Consider the following 25,828-nt stretch of genomic DNA (forward strand, 5'->3'; position numbering starts at 1 on the left):
GGGGGGAATCATAAGTTTGATACTGGACTATAAATCTGAGGTATTTATTAGACCTATGAGTGGACAGGTAGTTGGATGAGGTGATCTGCAGTCTGTGGAGAGGTCTTGGCTAAAGCTGAACATTTCTGAAGCATTGTAGATGGAATTTAAATCCATGAGACAGGTAGTTGGATGAGGTGATCGGCAGTCTGTGGAGAGGTCTTGGCTAAAGCTGAACATTTCTGAAGCATAGTAGATGGAATTTAAATCCATGAGATTATAGGCTCTCCTGTAAGGAACAAGCATAGATAAAGAGGTCTGAGAACAGGGCCCTGGAGCAGCAACACTTCGTGTCAAGGAGATGAGACGAGGCTGACCGAAGAGGGGCCACTGAGGTAGGAGGAGAACAAGAGAGGGTGGGATCCCAGAGGCCAAAGGAGGAAAGAGTTTCAAGAAGGAGTTGATCAGGGGCTCCTGATGGGTTGAGAAAGGGGAGGACTGAGACTTTAGATTTAGTAATAGAAATTGCACTGGAGACTTAACAAGGACTGCATTGGTGGAGTGGTGGCAATGGCAGCCTGGTTACAGTGAGCTTAAGAGAATGTGTGAGGAGAAGAATTAGGGGAAAGAGGTAGAGATGTTGCTTTGGAGGAGTGTTGATGTAAAGTAGAACCAAGAAAATGGGGCCTCAGCCCAAGGGAAATTGGGGGTTGAGGGAAGTTTTTGTTTTTTGTGTTTTTAAAGTAGGAGATATTATGGCATTTTTATTTATTTGCGAAATGATTTGATAGGATAAATTTGATCCTGGAGGAGAGCATGGCTGCCCATTCTAGTATTCCTGCCTGGAGAATCCGCATGGACAGAGGAGTCTGGTGGGCTACAGTCCATGGGGTCACAAAGAGTCGAACACAACTGAGTGACTAAGCATAAACTTAATGATGTAGGAGAAAGAGAAAGCAGTTACTGGTTCTGTTCTCTCTCTTGAACAGAAGAGAGAATGTAATATAATGCACAAGGTGGGGATGGGGCCTTAACTAGGAGAGGAACACAAGGGATGTGGGTTCAAATATAAGTAGGTCAGTAGTTGGGCTTGTGGGTAATAGATGTGGACATGGTTTTCTGATTGCTTCTATTTTTTTTCAGTGAAATCAGAAGCAAGACTCATCTGAGAGTGAGGATGGGGGAGAAAGTTTTGGAGGTGTGAAGAGACAGGAGAAGGTACGAAGTAGTCATCTTGAAGAGAGTATGGACTAGAGAGATGGGGTAGAGTTGCTGGACAGCACCGAGAAAGAGTTTAAACTGAGGCCAGTCAGCATGGTGCTTTATTTATTTATTTTGTTAGTCACATTCAGCTTCATGGATATAGGTGGAGAATAGGACGTTACCAAGGTTGGGGTTTTTAGTAGGCACAGATAGAGTCAGGGAGGAGAAGGTTATAAAACAGTGTGACCAGTCATGGAATTTAAGTTTGATTAAGAAGGAAGCAGGAGAAGGCAATGGCACCCCACTCCAGTACTCTTGCCTGGAAACTCCCATGGACGGAGGAGCCTGGTAGGCTGCAGTCCATGGGGTTGCGAAGAGTTGGACATGACTGAGCGACTTCACTTTCACTTTTCACTTTCATGCATCGGAGAAGAAAATAGCAACCTGCTCCAGTGTTCTTGCCTGGAGAATCCCAGGGACGGTGGAGCCTGGTGGGCTGCCGTCTCTGGGGTTGCACAGAGTTGGACACGACTGAAGCAACTTAGCAGTAGCAGCAAGAAGGAAGCAAGGAAGTAAGAGGAGTGAAGGACGTAGGTTTAGGATGAAGATATAGGACCATTGGAGTGTAGATCCTGGAGTTGCTGAAGAATGAATGGAGTCAGAAACCTAGAGAGAATGAGCTGCAAAATTGTGGAGAATGAGGTGTTGGAAATTGAGTTTACAGAGAACATCCAAGTATAGCTAAGTCTAAGACTAAGACTAACTGGGAGTTTGGTGGCTGAGGGAGCAAAAGGACAAGATCATTGGAGGAGAGGAGGTCAGGGTACAGGATCTGAGATGCAAGAAAGATCATCTATATGGGAATTGAAATCAGTAAGAAGTACAACATGAGTAGTAGTGGAGAGAGTGATTACATGCCAGGTGCTAAATCTTCAGGAAATGTGGAGAAGTGACGTGGGCATTTGTAGATGAGTGCAGCAAGGCAGGGTGGTGGGTGGTCCAGACTGGCGGCATAATCTGCAAAGCTAGGAGGTTTTAGGGAGCAAATAGACAGTGGCTTAGAAGTGGCAGTGGAGAATAAGGAGGATACCTGCCTGTCTCCAGGCCCAGGGCTTCAAAGGGTGTGGGAGAGAAACAGCCACCACTGGAGAAGCCTGTAGGGAAACAGTGTTCTCATCCAGGTTTCAGGTGGAGTAAGAAGGGGAAGGTGATACTCAGAAAAGTTAGAGATGTCATTTATTAATAGTATTCATAAGCTGGTACAGTTGGGAAACTGTTGACTATTTTGGTGTATCAAGAATGTTTTATCAAATAGAAGAGAGAAAATTAAAGGGAAACAAGAAATTGGTGCTCTAATAAATGATTCTTACTTTAAAATAGTTATTAATTTCTAGGTAAAGTAAAAGTGTAATCCTTTCAACACGCTGTTTGTTTGCCTGAGGTTCTTCCTCCCTACTCGCTACCCTCCCACCCCCACCAGCTTCTGCTCAGAAAGAGGTTAAAGGTACTGAGAGGGGTGCACTGTTATTGATGGAGTAACATTTTTGCAGAAACAAAAGAGAACGTGATCCTGAGCACAAGTTGAGGTTTTAGAGTATGGGCATAGGTTGGCAAACTGTGTGAATGGATCTAGGAGAAGGGGAATTGAAGAACTTTCCATCTGATGGCTTCTATTTTCTCTTTAAAATAGGAAGCAAAGTCACCTGCTTACTGTGATTTGAGAGCAGATAGGGTTTCGTAGTTTGACTCTGCTTTGATGTAGAATAGGAGCTAGTTCACCTGTTAAAGAAAGAAACATTTTTGGACAAATGATGAAATCTGTTCAGGTTAGAACTCACTTTATAAAGGTGCCAGTCTCCCTAGTTTAATGACCTTATCTAGAAGTCTCATCATGCTGGGTGTAGGAATGGAGGAGTCCAATATGTGGATTGATTCAGAGTAGGGTTTGTGTGCAGAAATAGAATAAAAAGATTAAAGGTTGAGAACTTGAGGAGCCCAGTAAGTTGGAGTGTGAAGGAATATACAATAGGGTATAGTCAAGGTATGGAAGATAGTGGAGACAGAGGAGAAAGAAGAAAACTCAATATTTTGGAGATCCAGATGAAGACTAATATATTAGGATAAGGTCATGAGATATCTGGAAAGATATCAGGGAATGGAAGATTCAGGGAATGGGAAGTTGGAATTTAAGATTTCAGATGTGGCACAGTTCCAGATATGACAGAAATCTAGGCTATGGCTTTTGAAATGTCTGGCACAGTGATGGAGGTAATTACTGAAGTTAAGGAATTCAAAATGCTAACAGTACAGATGCTAGAGGATTAGATGGCTCATGCGCTTGTGTACATGTCCAAATGTATATTGAAGTCACTAGATGTATTGACAGGGACTGGGATACAGAAGAACTTGGTTGACAAAGTCTTGAACGAATGAAGAGCAGTCCTTAGGAGACAGATGACTGATTGGGGTAGAGGGTGATCTGGCTGGATGGTGGAGCCTCCCAGGAGCAGTGTTTTGTATGTGTACATGTGACTAGAACAGTGAGCTGAGGTCGAGATTGTAGTGTATTTGTGTATGTCATTTTTTCCTCCAGTCATAACAGACATACATTTATTTCTTCTGCTGTTACTTCTTATCCACTTATTAGCCCTTGTTGAGTTTAACAGCTGATATGTTTAATTTCTTTATGGAGATTAATAAGATTGGTTTCCTGGGGCAGGAGGAGTTAGACATTCGAACACTGCAAACCAAAAATCGCAAACTGGCAGAAATGCTGGATCAACGGCAAGCCATCGAAGATGAACTCCGTGAACACATTGAAAAACTGGAACGAAGACAGGCCACTGATGATGCCTCACTATTGATTGTCAACCGCTACTGGAGTCAGGTAGTAGCTTGTTAATTTACTCAGGTTTTGGTTTGAGCACTGTAGTTCTCCGTAGCCGTCTCTTTATTTCCAAAGTTGCTTCCTTTTGTATCTTCATAACTGTACCTCCTCTGCTCTAGTTTGATGAAAACATCCGTATCATCCTTAAGCGTTATGATCTGGAGCAAGGTTTGGGAGACCTACTCACAGAGAGAAAAGCCCTTGTTGTGCCCGAGCCAGAACCAGACTCTGATAGCAATCAAGAACGGAAAGATGACCGAGAGAGAGGTGGGTGTTCGTGACAAGTTTATCGCTGCATGCTTTCTGGGTGTTTGAAGTAGGGCTTCGCTTTGAGGCCCTCCATCTGAGGGGAAAAAGTAGATTTTGATATTTGCAGTTTTATAATTTTAGGGGCTTCTTTTTTCCCCCTGTGTCCTCAGGGGAAGGGCAAGAGCCAGCTTTCTCTTTCCTTGCTACTTTGGCCAGCAGTTCCAGTGAAGAGATGGAATCTCAGCTGCAGGAGCGCGTGGAGTCCTCCCGCCGAGCGGTGTCCCAGATTGTGACCGTCTATGATAAACTGCAAGAAAAGGTGGAGCTCTTATCACGGAAGCTGAACAGTGGAGGTGAGGCAAAACCCGGGAGACGGGGAGCAGAGGGGGAGGAATAGGAACTCACCTTTGTGTGTGAGTTTGTAGTTTTCAAACTTACACATTATTATTATTTTCAAACTTATATCTTTATTTTTTTTAAGATTTTTTATTTTTATTATTTTTTTTGAATCTGAAAAATATTTTAATAATTTTAAAGGATAAGTTGGGTTTATGAAAGGAATCTGAGAATATTATATACCCACAGGACATTTTGTCTTGCACAAATAACAAAGTATTAAATGTAATGCTTTTAATATCACTTTTTATGCCAACCTTTTCTTGAAACAGTAGAATTATAAAAAAAAATTAGAAGGGCAAAGTTAATGTCCACTTGTAACCAGCTGTGCTTTCTTTTTTTTTTTTTAATTTAAATTTATTTATTTTAATTGGAGGCTAATTACTTTACAATATTGTATTAGTTTTGCCATACATCAACATGAATCCGCCACAGGTGTACATGTGTTCCCCTTCCTGAACCCCCCTCCCATCTCCCTCCCCGTACCATCCCTCTGGGTCATCCCAGTGCACCAGCCCCAAGCATCCTGTATCCAGCATCCAACCTGGACTGGTGATTCATTTCTTATATGATACTATACATGTTTCAATGCCATTCTCCCAAATCATCCCACCCTCTCCCTTTCCCACAGAGTCCAAAAGACTGTTCTATACATCTGTGTCTCTTTTGCTGTCTCGCATACAGGGTTATTGTTATCATCTTTCTAAATTCCATATATATGTGTTAGTATACCGGAGAAGGCAGTGGCAACCCACTCCAGTACCCTTGCCCGGAAAATCCCGTGGACGGAGGAGCCTTGTGGGCTGCAGTCCATGGGGTCGCTAGGAGTCGGATGTGACTGAGTGATTTCACTTTCACTTTTCACTTTCATGCATTGGAGAAGGAAATGGCAACCCACTCCAGTGTTCTTGCCTGGAGAATCCCAGGGACGGGGGAGCCTGGTGGGCTGCCGTCTCTGGGGTCGCACAGAGTCGGACACGACTGAAGCGACTTAGCAGCAGTATACTGTATTGGTGTTTTTCTTTCTGGCTTACTTTACTCTGTATAATAGGCTCCAGTTTCATCCACCTCATTAGAACTGATTCAAATGTATTCTTTTTGATGGCTGAGTAATACTCCATTGTGTATAGTAATACTCCATTGTGTATATGTACCACAGCTTTCTTATCCATTCGTCTGCTGATGGACATCTAGGTTGCTTCCATGTCCTGGCTATTATAAACAGTGCTGCGATGAACATTGGGGTACACATGTCTCTTTCAGTTCTGGTTTCCTCGGTGTGTATGCCCAGCAGTGGGATTGCTGGATCATAAGGCAGTTCTATTTCCAGTTTTTTAAGGAATCTCCACACTGTTCTCCATAGTGGCTGTACTAGTTTGCATTCCCACCAACAGTGTAAGAGGGTTCCCTTTTCTTTACACCCTCTCCAGCATTTATTGCTTGTAGACTTTTGGATAGCAGCCATTCTGACTGGCGTGAAATGTTACCTCATTGTGGTTTTGATTTGCATTTCTCTGATAATGAGTGATGTTGAGCATGTTTTCATGTGTTTGTTAGCCCTCTGTATGTCTTCTTTGGAGAAATGTCTATTTAGTTCTTTGGCCCACTTTTTGATTGGGTCGTTTATTTTTTCTGGAATTTAGCTGCAGGAGTTGCTATATCTTTATTTTTAATTAAATGTCTTAAAGTCAGTTTTAATCTGTTCTTGTTTTTTGTTTTTCTGTTATCTCTTGTTATTTTCAAACAAAGTTGGCTCAGGTTTTAGAATTGTTAGATGTCAATGTTTAAAAAGGTAAAACAAGATACATGAATGGAAAAGTGTCTATTTGAAATAAAACTTCTATTTTATATTACTATTCAGAGTTAATGCAGAAACTTACATTTGTATAATGTAGTTAAGTACTTGTGTAGCTAGGTTGCATCTTACTAAATGTCCTGACTTCATGCTTTAAATAATAATCATGGCCTAGTTGTAATATTTTAATTTCTCTGATTGTCATTAAGATGTTTAACCTTTCATTTCTGAGAGAGATACTTCAAATATAATGGCGGTTGAATCACTGGCTGGGAAAAACAAGAATTTTCTTACTTTGTAATTTTGTTTTTAAAGATACTTAGGCCAAGTTAATCAATAGAATTAGAAGGAGAGGCATATTAAGGACTTGGTAAAATTTTGTGCTCAAAAGTTTGTTTTGTTTTTCTAATAGTGTGTGTGTTTCTGTATTTTATTATTTATAATGGATACTTGTTTTAAGATATACAAATCAGAAGTCACAAAAGTCCTCCCATCTTACTTTTCCAGAGATAGCCGTTGTAAATAGTAGTATTTGTGTCCTCCCAGACTTTTGTGCTCATATATTATATCTACTTTGTGTGTTCCCAGCTATGTCTCTTGGTGCACTGTCTTGCCTTACTCTTTGTTTCTCCATTTTCTTGCCCTGTTTCTGGTGTCTAGTTGGAGCTTATATAATGGTGAATGAATGGCTATAAATCTTCCCTGTCATCTAATGCAAGCTGAGTTGTATGTTACTTCTTTCTCCCTTAGCTCTACTTGAATAGTTAGGATGTATTATTAAACAATATGCACATGGATATACCATAATGCATAATAGATATGGTATATCCATGTGCATATTATATCAGACAGAATGCCATATGCAGAGGCTGTCTCATTGATAAACTTGATTTTATAAATGAATATCAAGAAAGGAATTACTGTGTTTAAAAAGGAGCTAAAAAGAATGGTGCATTAAATGGTACTTTAAAATTATGCCTTTTGGTGGCATGCATTTTAAGGTAGAGGTCAAGTTAAAAAGTAAAAACATTCAGTACAAGTTACAAACTGCTAAGTTGCTATTATTTATAACATGAAAGATGGTTGCCATCGATTAGCTGAATGTTCTAATAGACAAAGATGTGTGAAGTGTGAATTGTATCATCAACTCTAACTTTTGGCGGTTCATTTTTCCCTCATGTTTATTTGGCCCTTGATTCAATAGAGTTGCATTTATTAGCTTGTTTATTAAGTCACTAAATATTTATTGAGCTCTTATTATATTCTGGGCCCTGTTCTCAATATCTTAGGGTATTAAGAGGACTAAAATTCATCCCCAACTTCTTACCTTAGGTTTTGAATCAGAATCACTCTTGAGAGTTTTTGGCCCTAGTCCTAGGTAAGTATCTAATTTTAAAGGTTCTCCAGGTGATGTAGGTAATCTTGGTTGAAAACTGTGAAAACTACCACATGACTGACCTGTGTTACATTTCTAAGAGTGATGCCAGTTTTACTTCCTGATAACTGTCTCTAGGGTCAGTATATGACCTGAGAGTATCAGGTCAGTATCACCTGAGAGGATTCCAGCTATAGTATTTATGACTCTAATTTTAAGCATACTAATTTGATATGTTAAGTTCTATAGGTGTACTTCCTTCTTTGTAAATAACACTATACATTTCAATTCTTGAGCCTCCAGAGTACATCTAGCATAGTATTCCAGAATATGATAAGTAACCCTATGCTTTTTATTCTTCATGATTTTATAGATGCCCATTTGAACAGTGAAATTGCTGTTCTCTGCTGTGCCCTTCCCTTCTCTGCCAATAGAGAGAGGCTTCATGTCACTATTAGTGAATACTAGGAATTTGTGATTGGAGAATGCGATGGCACCCAACTCCAGTACTCTTGCCTGGAAAATCCCATGGGCGGAAGAGCCTGGTAGGCTGCAGTCCATGGGGTCGCAGAGTCAGACACGACTGAGCAACTTCACTTTGACTTTTCACTTTCATGCATTGGAGAAGGAAATGGCAACCCGCTCCAGTGTTCTTGCCTGGAGAATCCCAGGGACAGCAGAGCCTGGTGGGCTGCCGTCTATGGGGTCGCACAGAGTCGGACACGACTGAAGCGACTTAACAGCAGCAGCAGCAGCAGCAGGAATTTGTGATAGCCTTAGAAAACAGAATTTTACCACTATTAAGTCTGAGACTGATTAGAGATACTCTGTCTTGTCTGCAAGTCTAAAATGCAGTTTTTTGGGGTGACCATTCCTTATCTGAATAAAGTTATAGGACACCCTCCATTTTTTTTCACAAGGCATTTTGGTTTCATAGAAAAGGATGGGCGTTAGGTGAGCTTGCCTCTGTCTAACTCTGCAGAAGCACAAGGTTGACTGGTTTTCTTAAGCAAGGGCTTTAATAAGGACTGAGCCCTCTAAGCAAGCCTGGGTACTTAATCTGTCATGGGAAGATCTTAAAAGCCAGCTGTTAAGTTTCCAGGAAAGTGAAGTGAGCTGGCACATGAATGCTTTGGCGGGATAGACAGTTGTAAAATGTGACACCATAGCTGCTAAACTAAAATACAGTTCTTCTCCCTCAGACAGTCTGATGGTGGAGGAAGCAGTGCAGGAGCTGAATTCCTTCCTTGCACAAGAGAACACGAGGCTGCAAGAACTGACAGACCTCCTTCAGGAGAAGCATTGCACCATGTCTCAGGAGGTACTTGACCAGAAAGGAGGTGGCGGTTTCCAGTGGGCTGTGCCAGGTGTTGACTCAGAGTACTAAGTGCTCTACAGGTCATCTTACTCTGGAAAGCCTGCTTTGATATTTTGAAGGGCAGGTTAAAGCAACCAACTCTGAGAAATCAAAGCCTGAGGAAAGGTTTAAGGGAAGGAAGGAATCAAATGTTTCTCTTTGACTTTGTTTAAATAGACATTATAGGATTTTAGTTTTTAGGAAGAATTGCCATCATGAAGTTTTGCAAAACAACACACTAAACCCCCAAATATGAAACTAGTCCAAAAGACCATGTACGGTGTTACTGAGGAATGGGTTGGTAGAAATTTAAACAGTAGGAAATACTGCATTTATGACGATGTACGAACTTGAGAAATGTGGGTTTTTAGTCCAAACTTGGACACACATAGGGCCATAAGCAAACTGTGTCAAGATTTGGGTATTTATATAAAATGACTAAGACACAGTGGTGATAAGCCTTGTGCTGAAATTTGACCTACCTTAGTTGGGCCACCCAACTCTTATGCTTATAAGTTAATAGTTACCATGTATTTAGTGCCTGGCACTTAAGTACTTTATGAGTATTATCACCCATAGTCAAATAACTCTCATCTCATTGCTAAGGAAACACTTTCAGAGAAATTGGTGACTGGTCTGAGAGCATATAGCCAGAAAGTGATTGGACTGTGACTCAGATGTCAGTCTGTTTAACTTAAAAGCCCATGTTCTTCATTATACCCTGTTTCTGAAACTCCAGTGCCAAGGTACACCCTGGGCTGGTTGCATGGGAATCATCTGGGAAGTTTAATAATATTTCTCATCAACCTTCAAAGGGGTTATAGTATAGTGGTCCTTATAAAGAAATTGGATTGTAGTAAAAAAAAATAGTATAACTTTCATGTTTTAAGGTATAAACTAGGTGCTGCCAAGATGAGAAGGTCTTCCTTTACCAGCCCTTTCCCAAATCTTAGCAATACTAAGCTGGAGAGGCACAGTGCTTTGCTCAGCTGACCTGATGTCCATGATGGCTCTCGTGGCTGGCTGTTGATACAGCCTGTCAGCTAAGAACTCTCCTCAGTTGTCCACTGGAGTGTGGCCTCCCCATCATGGCTGTTTCAGGGTAGTTGGACTTCTTATGTGGCAATTGGCTTCTCCTGAGAGGAAGAGAATTAGTGCTTGAAGAATACCAGGCAGAATCTGCATGGCCTTTCAGACATCTTGAAGTTATGTAGCATCATTTCCACTGTGTCACCAAAGTTGACCCAGATTCATCAAGTGGGGACATTGACCTCACCTGCTGTTGGGAGGACCGTCAAAGAATTTTGGGGCCATATTTTAAAACTAACACAAGGATATGTATAGATTGATGTGAAAGGTGTGAGTTTGATGATGAGAGTATTAAACAGCACTAGCTATGTATGGCTCCTAAATAAGCAGAGAACAACATAGATTTTTGTATCTTTATAGCATCTAATTCTAGATTGCCCTGGGGTCAGCTTGAAAAAGAGAATGGAAGTTTTCCTTTCATTCTCTTTGGATTATCATTTGTGAGAATGTGGGGAGGGAAGGTTGACGGTAAAGATAACTGTCTTTTCTAAATAAATCTTTGAATTTTTATCTCCTAAAATATTTGTCTGGTAAAATGAAGGATGTTCTCTTTTACCTCTTAAAAAACACATATTTTCTGATGGGTTTGTGGTCTGTATAGGGAAATGGTGCATCTCAGAGGTAGAAAAATTAAATCTTAGGTAGTCTTTTCCTTGCGAGAGTTCTTAGAGACTTCTACAGTTTTCCTGATTGTGACTAATCCAGAACTGTTGAAAGAACCTGTGATTTCAGTTTCATGCTCATATGTTGGAAAGAAAGGGAATTATCTTTTACTTATATCTTTTCTATGCAGTAAACGGCTAATTCTGTGGGATTTGGGATTTAAGGCATTCCTTTTCTAACTTGGTCTTATTTTCGGTATATTTTTCTGAACACCTGTCTTTGGGATGTAGTTTTCCAAGTTGCAGAGTAAAGTGGAGACAGCTGAGTCACGAGTGTCTGTCCTGGAGTCCATGATCGATGACCTGCAGTGGGATATTGACAAAATTCGAAAGCGGGAACAGCGACTTAACCGACACTTAGCAGAAGTCTTAGAACGGGCAAGTGCTGTTTTATTCATAGTTTGAAGACTGGAATCGTTTTAAGGAGTCTACTCAGAAGGGATGGGCTTGGATAATATTAATAGTACTTGAGGACAAACAGGCTCCTTTGAAAGTACTTTGGTTATCAGACTAAAATTCTAGGGTCTCTCACTAAAGAATCTTTGTCTTCTCCGTAGGTAAATTCAAAAGGTTATAAAGTGTACGGTGCAGGGAGCAGCCTCTACGGTGGTACAATCACCATCAACGCCCGGAAGGTAAAATCAGCGACGCCCTCAGAATGTGTGTTTTTGACCTGGTGTCAGGTATTGCCTGTCTCAGTGGTGAAGAATCCCCCTGCCAATGCAGGAGATGTGGGTTTGATCCCCAGGTAGGGAAGATTCCCTGGAGAAGGAAGTGCAACCCACTCCAGTGTTCTTGCTTGGGAAATCTCTTGGACAGAGGAACCTAGCAAGCTATAGTCCAAAGGGGTCGAAAAAGTCAGATACTACTTAGCATCTCAACAGCAGCAGCAGCAGCAGCAGGTGTTGTTAGGTACTTAGGATTGTGTTCACAAGTTCACAAGTAACAGTGTGGGTTTTTACTAGAAGAGTGGATCAGTGGAGATGGGAGCTTAGGAATGGAAATGATTTAGAAATTCCTTTTCTTTAGTCTCATTTTGCCATTTCCTCCTTTTCTCCAGTTTGAGGAAATGAATGCGGAGCTTGAAGAGAACAAAGAGTTGGCTCAGAACCGTCACTGTGAGCTGGAGAAACTTCGGCAAGACTTCGAGGAGGTCACTTCACAAAATGAAAAACTGAAGGTAGGAGACACAGCTCTGAGGGGCAGTGAAATAAAACTCCTTGCTGATCACCTCACATTTATGAAGCGTAACATAAAGCGTCATAATTTACGAGGGAAGAGAAAAATAGAAGTTTTGTTGCTGTATCTATTTGGTTATATAGTTACTTAATATTTATACCCTGCCTTGTTCTGAAAAGGATTTAAAGCGGCCTTCAAAGGTACATTGACTAAATCAATGCTCTAATGTAGGACCTTTGAGAAAAATGAGGAGTAGGGTAAACTAGGGTGATGATCCAAAATGGATTTTTAAAATGGGGCTTGTATACAAGACATACGCAAGAAGCTTGTATGTACTTGCTTCTGGCCACTCCCAGGTCACTTCTGCCAGATTGCACCACAGGATTCAGCCCTGCAGTTTCTAACTGCCAAAACAGAGACGGAACTGTGGGCAGTGATCCTGACCACAGGATCAGATGGTCAGTTGATTTTCACACCTGCCCATTAGAATTTTCTCTCATGGTTCTTGGGTGGAAGAAAATGGATTCCTAAAGTCTTCCCACCACTCTTTCAGTTGCAACCACTTGTCTTTTATAATTTAATACGTTTCTAAGTAAATACATGCATAAAGATGTTTGAACTGAAAAAATAAAAAACAGAACACAAACAGCCCGAGTTGAATCTGTTGAAGTGTTAGAATAATTTAACAGTTGCTTAGAAGAAGCATAAGTATTTTTGATACAATATCAAAAGTAGTTTTCTTTGTGACTGTCTACAAAGAGAACAAATTAGAGACCAATGTCCTCACCTATCTTCTTAAATATCCTGACAAATTTCATAGTGCTCTTCTCTGTCCCTAGAGCTGACTGATTTCACAGATCTCTTCTAGTGTCCTTGGACACATAGTGTACAGCATGTATCAATTAAAACAGTCGTCAGGTGGAAGGATGCAGGCATCAGGTACTACCTCTTGGAGTATCTAAATTAATTTGGGGTAGATTCTATGTCACCAGAGGAATAGGTAGATGTATTTCACAAAGTTTGCCTCAGATGCACAGGACATCAGAGACTTTAAGATTTTTATTTCCTGGCTAGCATCCTAGATTCTGCTTCTGACTTTTCTTTTCTTTGGGCACTCCTAAGGTGGAATTACGGAGCGCAGTGGAGGAAGTGGTCAAGGAGACTCCAGAATATCGCTGCATGCAGTCACAGTTCTCCGTGCTGTACAACGAGAGTCTGCAGTTGAAAGCACACTTGGATGAGGCTCGGACCCTGCTTCATGGCACCAGGGGAACCCACCAACGTCAGGTGGAGCTCATTGAGGTAACAGCCTAGCTTTTCCTTCTGTGTATAAGCTTTCTCTCTCATAAATTTTATGATTTTACTCTTTCTTGCTCAGTTAATTTTTCATTCATTCAGCAAACATCTATAGAGTGGCTGTAGGTCTTTACTCTGGTAGATGGTTGGCTCTCCTGCCGTCAAGGATCATACAGTCATGTGGGGAGAGTAGTGTCCAGTAGAATGCAGTGTGGTGCAATGAGCATGTCCAAAACATGCAGTGATAAGGGAGACAGAGCATCTGATAGACTGTGGACCTGCCCTGATTCCGCTTGCCAAAGTGGAGTGTGAATCTTAAGGATAAATACAAGCTTACCGGTAGATAGAAAAAGGGGAAAGGTTTTAAAAAAATAGTTTAGTGTGGCTGAAGTCTTATGTGTGTGGGGGAGAACAGTATATAGAAGCTGCATGGCTATGTAAATAATTTTTTTTCAAGGCAGAAACTTTGATTTATGTGTTCACTTCTGCATTTTCCTTAGCCTTTAAGTTTATGTTTCTGGTAGTTGGTCGTTTACTATATGTCTGCCAAATGAATTTAATATATCTTACTTGACTATTGATAAATTCTTTAATTCTCCAACTAAATTGTAATACTCTCAGACTTAGGAGCCATTTGCTATATTTCTTGAGTCTCCTGCCAGTTCTCAAATCAGTATTGTGCAGCTCTCTGGTACTCACTAAGTGTTGATTGAATGTATTGATTAAATTGGAATGAATCCCTCTTTTCTTGATATTTTCTTTTTTTCTTCTTAGACCCTTATAGGTCAAATTTAGGAAACATAGTCCTAGAACATGGTGACATTGCCTCATTCTGATAAGAATGTTTGGTTCCTTTTTCTGTGTGTAGCGAGATGAGGTTAGTCTTCATAAGAAGCTGAGGACGGAAGTAATCCAGCTGGAAGATACACTGGCCCAGGTCCGCAAGGAGTATGAGATGCTGAGGATAGAATTCGAGCAGACCCTTGCTGCCAATGAACAAGCAGGTACCGGTACCCTGGCTCCACCCTGCGGCTTTGCTGCACATGCCTTCCTTGAAAGACAGCATGGTCACCAGGATTTTTAGCACTAACTTGGAGCTCAGGAGTCCTAAAGAACTTGAATTCTGTCATTCATTTTGGTGTTCAGGCGGGGTGCTTGTGTTTTAACTCAAGTTGGTCAGTTTTGTTTCCATCTTCCGAGAAGGAATTTTCCTTTTGACAATTCTTCTGTTTCTTGGAAGTTCCTCATGTGTTCTGCACTTTCTTTCCTCGTGCCTTTGCCCTTGTCACCAGGGCTTCCCTGGTGGCTCAGATGGTAAAGCGTCTGTCTGCAATGCAGGAGACCCGGGTTCGATCCTGGGTTGGGAAGATCCCCTGGAGAAGGAAATGGCAGCCCACTCCAGTATTCTTGCCTGGAAAATCCCATGGACAGCGGAGCCTGGTAGGCTACTGTCCATGGGGTTGCAAGGAGTCAGACACGGCTGAGCGACTTCACTTCATTTCACTTCACTTGCCCTTGTCACAGTTCTTCCTAACTTTGCTGATGCTGTATTTAAGGCCCCATAAACCGGGAGATGCGCCACCTCATCAGTAGCCTCCAGAATCACAACCACCAGCTGAAAGGGGAGGTCCTAAGGTATAAGCGGAAACTGAGAGAAGCCCAGTCTGACCTGAACAAGGTAATAATCAGGAGGAGCAGGATAAGTATTATTTACAGCTATGTCTGCAAAGCTGTCTTGGGGTGAGGAGAACAGTGTGGTCACTGTAACTGTGTGTGCTGCCTTCCTTCCTCTGCCCTCCCAGACTCGGCTGCGCAGTGGCAGTGCCCTCCTGCAGTCTCAGTCCAGTACTGAGGACCCTAAGGACGAGCCTGCAGAGCTAAAACAGGATTCTGAGGACTTAGCCACCCAGTCTGCTGCATCGAAGGCATCTCAGGAGGAGGTCAACGAAATTAAGTCCAAACGCGATGAGGAAGAGCGAGAACGAGAAAGGAGGGAGAAAGAGAGGGAGCGAGAAAGAGAGCGGGAGAAGGAGAAGGAGCGAGAACGAGAGAAGCAGAAACTAAAAGAGTCAGAAAAAGAGAGAGAGTCTGCTAAGGATAAAGAGAAAGGGAAACATGATGATGGAAGGAAAAAGGAAGCGGAAATTATCAAACAATTGAAGATTGAACTCAAGTAAGAGCAATGTTTTTAGAGTAACTGTTTCTGACTCTAAAGTGAAGGTTAGAACGTTATACTTGAATAAGCATGGCTTATTCAATAATTGTAATATTTTCATTGTAACCAAGTGTACAGTTAGTGTGGTCTCAGTTCTTGATCAAGTGTACAACTTCAGTGGCCTGCATGGCTATTGTATAGTCTGGTTCAGTGATCAGGTCTCAGTAAACCCTGTTGTTGCAGCCTTATTCCTCGTAAATCCAAATTAAGGAAAAGGGTGTCATGATTGAGATAACACTCTAACACTCATGAGAATTGTTGGAAATTACTGCTGTTTACTAGATTTGGGCAAATTGTTGGCATTCATTATAATTTAAATTATAATAGGTGGAATATGTATGGCTATAACTTGAACAGTATTGATCTCTTTGATGGTGAAGTATTTGTGTATATATCACATTTAAAGAGATTTCTAGGAAGTTTACTGCTGTAGGCACCGAAACAGTAAGACAGACCTTTGAGTCAAGAAACACTGCCATACCATCCCTGTGAGTCGTCCCAGTGCACCAGCCCCAAGCATCCAGTATTGTGCATCGAACCTGGACTGGCAACTTGTTTCATATATGATATTAAACATGTTATGTTGATATATGGCAAAACCAATACAATATTGTAAAGTTAAAAAATAAAATAAAATTAAAAAAAAAAAAAGAAACACTGCCATAACCTCACATATCGCCCCCTCTTCCTCCTGCACAACCAGGAACTTTGCTGGTAGAACTGGTTCCTTCTTGCTCTGCATTGGTCATAGTTGAGTCTTTATTGATGTTTGGATTAGAGGGACTGCTGTCCCCAAAACGTTCAAAAAGGATTGTTAAGAGGTTTGAAAGTTTAGTAAGATAAAGTTTTAGTCTTTAACTGATGGTCAATCACTCAGCTGTCAAATCTAGGATTAGTGGTATATTTTAAACTGAATTTTCTCCTTTTTTTCTCTTTCCCTCTTGCTGTCCTTGAGGCCGAGTTGTTGTTTTTGTTGTTTTTCTCAAGTGTGGTATCAGAATCATCTGAGTGATTTACTTAAAGTACATTCTTGGACCCATCCCAGACCTGCAGAATCTCAGTTCCTAAGAGTGGGGCCCCAGACCTTGGCCTGTTTAAGAAGTGCCACAGGTGCTCACCTTACAACTTGATGGTGGTGAATTCGGTCTGAAGGGAGAAATGATTCCTTTATACAACTTACTTTTCTATACTTTCTGAGTGTGTCCAGAAGTCTCCTAATTGTCTTTGCAAAAGTTTTGTCTTTTAGCTGTGTTGTATAAAGTGTAAAATAGAACTGTTTAAGATATTTCACTCAATTCAAAATTCCCTTGATCTGATGCCCTTTGTTTTCTCATTATACCATTCCTCTCTGCCACCCTTATCCTAGGAAAGCACAGGAGAGCCAAAAGGAGATGAAACTGTTGCTGGATATGTACCGCTCTGCCCCAAAGGAGCAGAGAGACAAGGTTCAGCTGATGGCAGCAGAGAAGAAGTCTAAGGCAGAGGTAACCTGGTCTGCCGTTAACTGTCATTCTGATTGAAATCTTCATTTGTGGGATTTTCCTTTACACTTCTGAAGGTTGTAGTTTCTTTATCTTTAAAGTTAGAGTTTAAAACTTGGCAGCATTTTCTTCCCTTTTGAAGACCATCTAAAATAGAGATTTCCAGATTTTCCATCAGAAAATTATGGGGAATAGGAGTAGCCTTTTCAAACTTTTTGCTCCCCTATATGCCATATAAATCATGGTAATACTGACTTTCTTCTTCTGATTACTTTTGGAAAGAATGCCTTATGCTTTTAAAATTTGGGAGCCTAGAGAAAAAGGGTGAAATTACTATTTTAAAAGAAAGTACATCTGCAGTTCTCCAGAATGCTGCTTGTAGAAGCATGTGATATTGGAATGGAGTGGTATTAAAGCAGGGCTGTGATGTAGTGCACTAATGTATCGTTTGTCTCCTTTCACAGTTCTGTAAAGGTTCTTTTGGTGTTTATGGGCCCTCTATCTGTGCACAGATTGAATTGATTTTGGAAATTGTGTGACAGCTTTTTTGTTTTTCTTTTTGTGTGATTCCTTTCCTCCTATAGTTGGAAGATTTAAGACAAAGACTCAAGGATCTGGAGGATAAGGAGAAAAAAGAGAATAAGAAAATGGCTGATGAAGATGCCTTAAGAAAGATCCGGGCAGTAGAGGAGCAGATAGAATACCTCCAGAAGAAGCTGGCCATGGCCAAGCAGGTGGGTGTACTTTTTTTATTTAATGAGCTTTTTAAAATAAGTTTTGCTTTTTAAGTAAGTAATTGACAGTGAAATTTGCCCTGTCATTCCAGGGGTTTTTTTGTTTAATATTTTTTTTTTCTCTTATGTATTTGCTTGTTTGTTTTTACATTGAAGTCTCTCATCATTCAGTTACTTTGGTGTATTTGAGAAGAAGGAAATTTACTCTTATTTTCAGATGGATAGCCAGTTGTTCAGAAACTGTTTATTGAGGAATCTGTCCTTTTTTGCTGATCTGGAATCAGGGGATGTAATGAATATATAAAATTTTATACACATTATGGTTATGTGAAACTAAGAAATACATGTTCCCCAAATAGTTTACAAATAAATAACTCATATATTAACTGTGGTGGTTTCTGAGTCACAGCACTTGTCCCCTTCTCAAGGGAATGTATATTTCTTTATTTTTAAGTCCTAGTGAATTTACTAACATACCAAAAATGGTTAGAAAAATCACATATCTGCATAAATAGACTGAAGTACACATAGGTGTTTAATATGTGTGAAAAAAAGAGTTTTAACTCAACAGAATCAGTTCAGTTCAGTTCAGTCGCTCAGTCGTGTCCGACTCTTTGCGACCCCATGAATCACAGCACGCCAGGCCTCCCTGTCCATCACCAACTCCCGGAGTTCACCCAGACTCACGTCCATCGAGTCAGTGATGCCATCCAGCCATCTCATCCTCTGTCGTCTCCTTCTCCTCCTGCCCTCAATCTTTCCCAGCATCAGGGTCTTTTTGAGTGAGTCAGCTTTTCACATCAGTTAGCCAGAGTATTGGGGTTTCAGCTTCAGCATCACTCCTTCCAATGAAAACCCAGGAGTGATCTCCTTTAGGATGGACTGTTTGGATCTCCTTGCAGTCCAAGAGACTCTCAAGAGTCTTCTCCAATACCACAGTTAAAAAGCATCAATTCTTTGGCACTCAGCTTTCTTTATAGATACATGACTACTGGAAAAACCATAGCCTTGACTAGACGGACCTTTGTTGACAAAATAATGCCTCTGCTTCTTAATATGCTGTCTAGGTTGGTCTGTATTCCTAGGGCTAACCTAGTGACTAAGAACTAAGCTTCTTAAAAACTGTCTCTCCCTGTCACTTGGTTATTTCCAGATTAATAGTTGGCACATTTAATTTCCTGTGTGCACTTTGGAGTTAGAAGATTTTATTAAAATGAAGGTTCTTCTTTCTTATTTTAGGAAGAAGAAGCTCTCCTCTCTGAGATGGACGTCACAGGCCAGGCCTTTGAAGATATGCAGGAGCAAAATATCCGTTTGATGCAGCAGCTGAGGGAGAAGGATGATGCAAACTTCAAGCTCATGTCAGAGCGTATCAAATCCAATCAGATCCATAAGCTGCTGAAAGAAGAGAAGGAGGAGCTGGCAGACCAAGTTTTGACTCTGAAGACTCAGGTAACTAGAATGAATAAAGCTTTTCAGAATCCTGTTGAAATAGGGTGTTTTCTACGTGAAAATACATGTAAAAGGATGATTATTGTGGCACTTTTTATATAGTAGGGAAAAAAACCCTAAAAACTAATGTACATGATTAGGGTGTTGGTAAATAAATTATACATCCATACAGAGGAATACAATGAACTGTTTAAACAAATGTGAATCTGCCAATACAGAAAATTGTCTAAACTATATCACTAAGGGATTCATTTGTTTATCCGTTTTGTGTTAAAAATGTGTATGTCTTTTGTGCGTGTGCCGTGTATCTTAAAAACTTACGTGCATGAAAAATGGTAAGAGTGGCTATGTGATTACCTCTGAATGTTAGGATGAGAAATTGCCATAGTCTTGCATGTAATTCAAAAGGTTCATGGATAGAATTAGTATTAGCTCGAGATTTCTAAAGAGTTTCTTTTATGGAACTGTGGATTAACAGAGCTTGGTCAGTTTTTTTTTTTTTTTCCTCTCTCTCTTTCCTGTTTGTGTTAAAATGTTCTTTTCTTTTTCTGAGGTTGATGCCCAGTTACAGGTAGTGAGGAAACTGGAAGAGAAGGAGCACCTGTTGCAGAGCAACATCGGCACAGGGGAGAAGGAGCTGGGTCTTAGGACCCAGGCCTTGGAGATGAATAAACGCAAGGTACGATGGATCACTCTGTGGTCTAATGTGATGGTTAGTCTTTGGACAAACAAATAAGTGTGACACTGGTGAAAGTGCAGGTTTGCTTTATTCCTTGGGCTTGGGTATTTTTTCTCACTGCAAACAAGTGGTGATAGAGGATGTTACTTTATACCTCCCTCATAGGCAGTGGAGGCAGCCCAGCTTGCAGATGACCTCAAAGCACAGTTGGAGGTGGCTCAGAAGAAGCTACATGATTTTCAGGATGAGATTGTAGAGAACAGTGTCACCAAAGAAAAAGATATGTTCAATTTCAAACGGGCCCAGGTCAGTTGTTTTTTCTTCCCTTTTTGCCTTTTAGGGGTTTTCTGGGCTCTGAAGTGACCTGTTTTAAGAGTCACTGATCTGTTGTATGTAATTTCCTACTTAACTCCTTGAGTGACAAGACAGAGTCTGTTTTCTTCACTGAGAATTATACCTAAAGCCTATCCTGGTGCCTACCACATAATGGGTGTGGAATCAGTACTTATTGATTTAAATGAATGAGTTAGTGAAATCGTAAAGAATTATCAGTAAAAAAATTTAGAGAATTTTAAAGTTCTACAATTTTTCTGTTTTTTGCATATCTACTGTTTCTTAGGATGCCTTTCTATCCCTAGCTGTAAATCTGTAAATTACAATCCAGTCTATCTTCTGCTTAAAATTAATTGCCTTCAAATAAAGTGGCCTATCAAGTTTTCATCATTTACCTTTTTAAAAAAATTTAATCCCTCTAAACTCTTTGACTGGATTTACACAGAACTAAATTGAATACACTTAGATACAACTGAAGTTTGGTGATAAGATTATGGTTGCTTGCTCCGAAACTAAAGAAAATAGCTTGTTGTTTGTAATTCTTTACATTCTTAGAAGATAATTAGACATGAAAGGACAGAAAGTCCTTTCTTTCTACAGCAGAAAGTTCAAGTTGAAGCCTTTAATTTTTCTCACAAATGGCAGGTCTGAGGGAGTAACAGTTATGCTCTCCCATCACAGGAGGACATCTCTAGACTTCGAAGGAAGCTGGAGACCACGAAGAAACCAGACAATGTACCCAAATGTGATGAGATTCTGATGGAGGAGATTAAGGACTACAAGGTTAAAAAAACTGCTTCAGTGATTTGTGTGTGTGTGTGTGTGTGTGTGGATGTTTGTGAAGGCCTACTAACAAATTAGAAGAATAAATACGGACCGTCTTTACATGAAAGTAACCAGAGAACGGTTTATCCTGGTAGTGGGGTGGGGGGTGGTGCTATTATTATCTTAGTGCTGAGTGGATTTTCTTATTGTTTGCTTCTACATGAGCCATTTGGGTCATAAACCTTTATGGTTGTTCTGACTCTGATTCCTTTTTTTTCTAGGCACGCCTGACCTGTCCGTGTTGCAACATGCGTAAAAAGGATGCTGTACTTACCAAGTGTTTTCATGTTTTCTGCTTTGAGTGTGTTAAGACCCGCTATGATACCCGCCAGCGCAAATGTCCCAAGTGTAATGCTGCCTTCGGTGCCAACGATTTCCATCGCATCTACATAGGTTGATCCAAGCCAGGAGAAGAAGAGGGGCAGGCTCCGTAGGCACTTAGTCATTAACTACCGAACTGCTACCTCCCCTCTCCTTGACTGTCATCCACAGGGCAGTGTTTCTGTCAACTCCCTTTCCTTCACAGACTGTGTCCAGGTTCTCCTCGCTAATACTTTGATGACTTCAGCTGGGGGAAAGGATTGGTAATGCCAGTCTTGGGTTTTAGAATGAATTAGAAACAAACAACTTTGTCTTCCCCACCCGCTTTATTTCCTATTTTTAGACTTTTGAACCTCTTCTTCAGGCTCCCTGTGTAACCTTGGGTTGTCCATTCCTCCTGAAGAAGTCAAATTGGTATTTGTGACACTGAGAAAGAAACAAGGAAGAGTGGAGCCGTGTGGCTGCTTGCAGTGGGTGGTGATCTTTTAGAAATAAGCTATCTGCAGGTCTGAGCAGTACTCGATCTGGACAGTAAACTTCTTGTAAACTTGGATTATAAAATGGTATCGTTATGCTCCTTATTCCTGTTTGAAGCCTTAATGAAATTTATGTCCAGGATGAGTCAGTCCACCTGCTGTTCACTAGCTGAGTACTCTATTAAGGTCAGCTGGCTTCCTTGTTACATTATTTAAATTTTGGATGTTCTACTCATCAATGTCTTTAAATTTCTTGAGGCCAGAATAATTTCAAATACTATAGCCCCCTTTCATCTTATAATGAAATCAAGATGGGAGAGGCTCGGGCACAGGACTGAGATGGTGAAGAGATCCAGTGGGTATTCTGGGAACTTGATGCAGAGAGGCCTTGGTGAGCTATGAATTACTCTCATCTGCCTCTCCACAGGGGTGGTTGTGACTCCTGCTTTCAGAAGATTCTATGTAATATTTCCGTAGGACTTTATACTCCTGCACAAGCTTCAATTAAAGCAGGATTCAGTTTGCTTTTGTGTTCATGTTTTCCTTTGAAATTTTTATATTTGTCATTATTAGTTGATTTTATACCTGCTGTTTTAGAATTAAATTCTATAGAACAGAAATAATCAACTGAGATTAAAAGACTAGCTGTGTTTAAACTATTTAGTTCTCTGATTAATTGAAGTACTTTTCTCCTGGTTGTTTTATTGGGATTGTTCTGGGGAAGGGTTATGCCTAAAAGATGGTTTATTTGACTATTTAGTTCTCTTCCATAGTTTGTTATGGGAGTAGGGGATTATGATTTGTTTTCCGGAAGGTATCAGGCTGCCTGGCACTTTAGTTTGAGAGTTCTTGAATGATAAGTTTTATGGTAACCAGCAAACCAGAGGTTTTTTTATGTCTCTGGTAAGGGGTTGTGTAAAACAGATCCCTTCTCGATCACCACATGTCCTAGAAGATGGGTAAGGGCAAATTCCGTGTCCTTTTGTGGTCACTACCTGTAATCAGCAGGACTTGCGATTAGTTCCAGACTCGTGTGGAATGAGTTAAGAAATGAGCCTGAGAAATTTTACAGCGTCATCCAAGAGGTCATGGGCCCTTCAGTCTCCCCACCCCCCTCCCCAACACACAGAGCCAGAAGGAGGTCCAGCCCTGCTCCTGGATACACGATGCATTTGCATTCATTCATAGGGCACTTTCCCCTTGCTGTTCTCTTATAGAGCAAGTGGGAGCATAAGTTTGTTGGAAGGAGAGCAAGATGACTTACTTGGGCAGCTAGCAGTTTGGGTTTGGATATTAATTGTTTATAACTCTTAGCTAGGAAAGCCAGCTGCCCAGCATCAGGGGACCACAGAGCCTGTGGAATGTTGTGGAAGAAACTGCTAGTTTCATGGGAAGCTGGATTTAGGGGAAGTTCCTCTAGCTGGAAAGAGCAGGGAGCCCCTAGTCCCAACTAGCTTGATGTCCAGGCAACACAGGAGGAGCTCTTAATGTCATTTTCAGATAATGATCCGAAACTGGTGATTTGGGGCATTCTGGCTTCTCATTGAGAAAGAGGTCATTGAGTGGGCTTCAGGAATACCCACAAATTGTATACCAAATTATGTTTGTGTTGTGTCTGCATTTTTCACAGCTTTTTTCAGATCCTTAAAGGATCATAATTTCTTAAAGGAATTTTGAAACTTAACAAATCCCAAAAAGGCTAAGAATCACTGTTCTATATCCATAAGAGTTTTTTTATATCATGACTATAAATGTCAATATCAAAGATTATAGCATAAGTTTTAGAGACCCTCTTTAAAAAAAAAACATCATTTATTCTTTTTTCCTTTAGTTTTTCAACCTTGGAAATTGGCTTGGCAATTTGGACCAAAATCAGGGTTGATGTCCGCTAAGGCATATGACTGCAAGTCTTGGGAGGGTCCTACCTTCTTACCTCCTCTAAGGATCTTTTTCAAAGGTGTTTGGCTGTTTCTGCTAGTGATTGCATTCTTACATGAATTTCCACTGGGATTCCTTGGTTTGTTTGTATTGTCTGGCCAGGTCCACAAGCATCTTTACATGCCACTCGAGTGGTGAGTCTGATTTGATACCACGGGGATTCATGGAAAGATTCCAGACAATCCACAAGTGACCACTGTCTTCTTTTAGACCTACTGGGATGGTGATGATGGAAGGAAGCTATCTGCTGCTCTTGTCTATTTCTATAGTCATTGGTGGTGTGGAATGTCTAAATACTCACCCTTAAGATTTTCCCTGAGGACTGTTAATTGATAACCCAAGTATGGATGGCTCTGTCGAAAAGTTCTGACTAGTTCTTATCACAAAGGCAATCTGACTGACATAAGACCTACACTGAGAGTATGTAGAAAACTGGTAGGTTGTGTATATGTTCAACTGGGTTTATATGGTAGGAAACCCCTGACATGGAAATCACTTAAATTTTCCTACATCTCTAGTTGTTTCACCACAAGAAAGCATTAAGCTTTACTTTCTGGGGATTTCTGCCCAAGTTTGGTCTCCTTCTAACATTAGGTATTGATGTCTTATGCATAACATATTTCACAGTTACTAAAGTTAGGGCATGGAAAGAACAGTGTTTTAATAATCATTCCCAATATCCAGCAGAGGACCTGGCACATTACATTCAGTAAAGATTTGCATGATTAAGTTAATTCAGCTCCATGTTTCTGATAACAAATCTCCAGAAGTCTGTTTTATTGGCCTAATGAGTGAATTCAAACATTCCTTTTTTCCATCTGCTTAATGGAAACAACCTTTCCTCATATATTGAAGCAATACTTCAAATCTGAATTACCCTAAAACACATGACTGCATTTTAAATTTCATTTGTGGTAATAACAAAATGAATTATAGTGAATTCTGAAACTGATACCTCTGTTGGAGGCAACCCATGATAGCAAGGGCTTCTCTTAATGTAGATTAGCCCTTTTTGAGGGAAATTTTAGACAAAATTGGAACCATAGTATATTCATATTCATGTAACAGTGATTTGCTCTGAGGGTTTCAGAATGCTGAAATCTATGGCGTGTAATGATCTGAAAGCTAGGGTATGGGAGCTGAAAGGGGACCTGAAACCATGTTCTTGGTTTAGAGATGAGGAAACTGGTCGCATTCTGCTACTCAGTTGAGTAGCAGAATCAAAATGTGACAATCAGACTTCCATCCACTGTTCTTCTTTCACCCTAAGTGGAAACCTGTACTACTAGAGTGTTTGTGATCAAGGAGATAATAAGTGAAAACACTTTCTGTGTCTTTTTGAAGTCTTTATGAAGACTTACATAAAGCCAGTGTATTTATCCTTCATAGTTCTAATTTGAATAGGGTCTCTGCCACACCCTATTCCCTGGTTCAGTGAGTTCCCATAGCATTTTGTTCTGGAGTAGAATTGAACCAGGAGGATCTTAGATTTCTCCTCGCTCACCTAACCCATTTATGCATTTGTGAAGTGCTTATTGTGATTCCAGGCACTATACCTAATACGACTTGGGTGAGTATGAACCTGCTGCTTAGCAAGTTACTGTAGGTCTCTCTACTTCAGATTCTTCATCTATAAAACAATAATTACTTTAAAGGATTGTTTTTGAGAATAAAATGAGATGATATATATAAACCATTCAGCACAGCACCTGGTACCTAGTAAATACTCAAAACAGCATTTTGCAGATAAAGTAATTGAGAGGTCAGTTTTTCTTTCTTCTACATTTTTTATTTCTAGGAAAAACAAAACTGACATTTTCTTTGGAATCTAGGCCTTGTGTATTTATCTGTGTCTGTCTGGAAGTCTACTTGTCGAGGTTAACTGATGGTCATGGCCCAGTCACTCT

The 25,828-nt window shown here is 40.5% G+C and overlaps 1 protein-coding gene across 7 annotated transcripts in view; it reads left to right on the forward strand.

The window, feature by feature from the left end:
* RNF20 (ring finger protein 20) overlaps positions 1–22,642 on the forward strand; it is a 39,638-nt gene extending 16,996 nt beyond the window's left edge. For 4 of the 7 annotated variants that reach the window (XM_086315757.1, XM_086315753.1, XM_086315755.1 and 1 more), the window contains exons 3-20: positions 3,902–4,069; positions 4,189–4,336; positions 4,489–4,671; positions 9,087–9,205; positions 11,224–11,370; positions 11,550–11,627; positions 12,053–12,172; positions 13,294–13,473; positions 14,336–14,471; positions 15,024–15,145; positions 15,270–15,640; positions 17,049–17,166; positions 17,748–17,897; positions 19,137–19,349; positions 19,903–20,028; positions 20,194–20,334; positions 21,043–21,144; positions 21,408–22,642. In XM_086315757.1, the coding sequence (XP_086171883.1) occupies positions 3,902–4,069; positions 4,189–4,336; positions 4,489–4,671; positions 9,087–9,205; positions 11,224–11,370; positions 11,550–11,627; positions 12,053–12,172; positions 13,294–13,473; positions 14,336–14,471; positions 15,024–15,145; positions 15,270–15,640; positions 17,049–17,166; positions 17,748–17,897; positions 19,137–19,349; positions 19,903–20,028; positions 20,194–20,334; positions 21,043–21,144; positions 21,408–21,584 (2,799 nt within the window). In that variant the 3' untranslated portion in view covers positions 21,585–22,642. Of the gene's footprint in view, positions 1–1,122; positions 1,198–3,901; positions 4,070–4,188; positions 4,337–4,488; positions 4,672–9,086; positions 9,206–11,223; positions 11,371–11,549; positions 11,628–12,052; positions 12,173–13,293; positions 13,474–14,335; positions 14,472–15,023; positions 15,146–15,269; positions 15,641–17,048; positions 17,167–17,747; positions 17,898–19,136; positions 19,350–19,902; positions 20,029–20,193; positions 20,335–21,042; positions 21,145–21,407 lie in introns of all 7 variants that reach the window. The other 3 variants (XM_086315758.1, XM_086315759.1, XM_086315760.1) reach the window with 1 other exon arrangement.
* Positions 22,643–25,828: the final 3,186 nt, after the last annotated feature.

Source organism: Bos grunniens, chromosome 8, assembly GCF_055505025.1.
Source record: "Bos grunniens cultivar Pamir isolate PY7600 chromosome 8, Bosgru_T2T1.0, whole genome shotgun sequence".
NCBI lineage: Eukaryota > Metazoa > Chordata > Mammalia > Artiodactyla > Bovidae > Bos > Bos grunniens.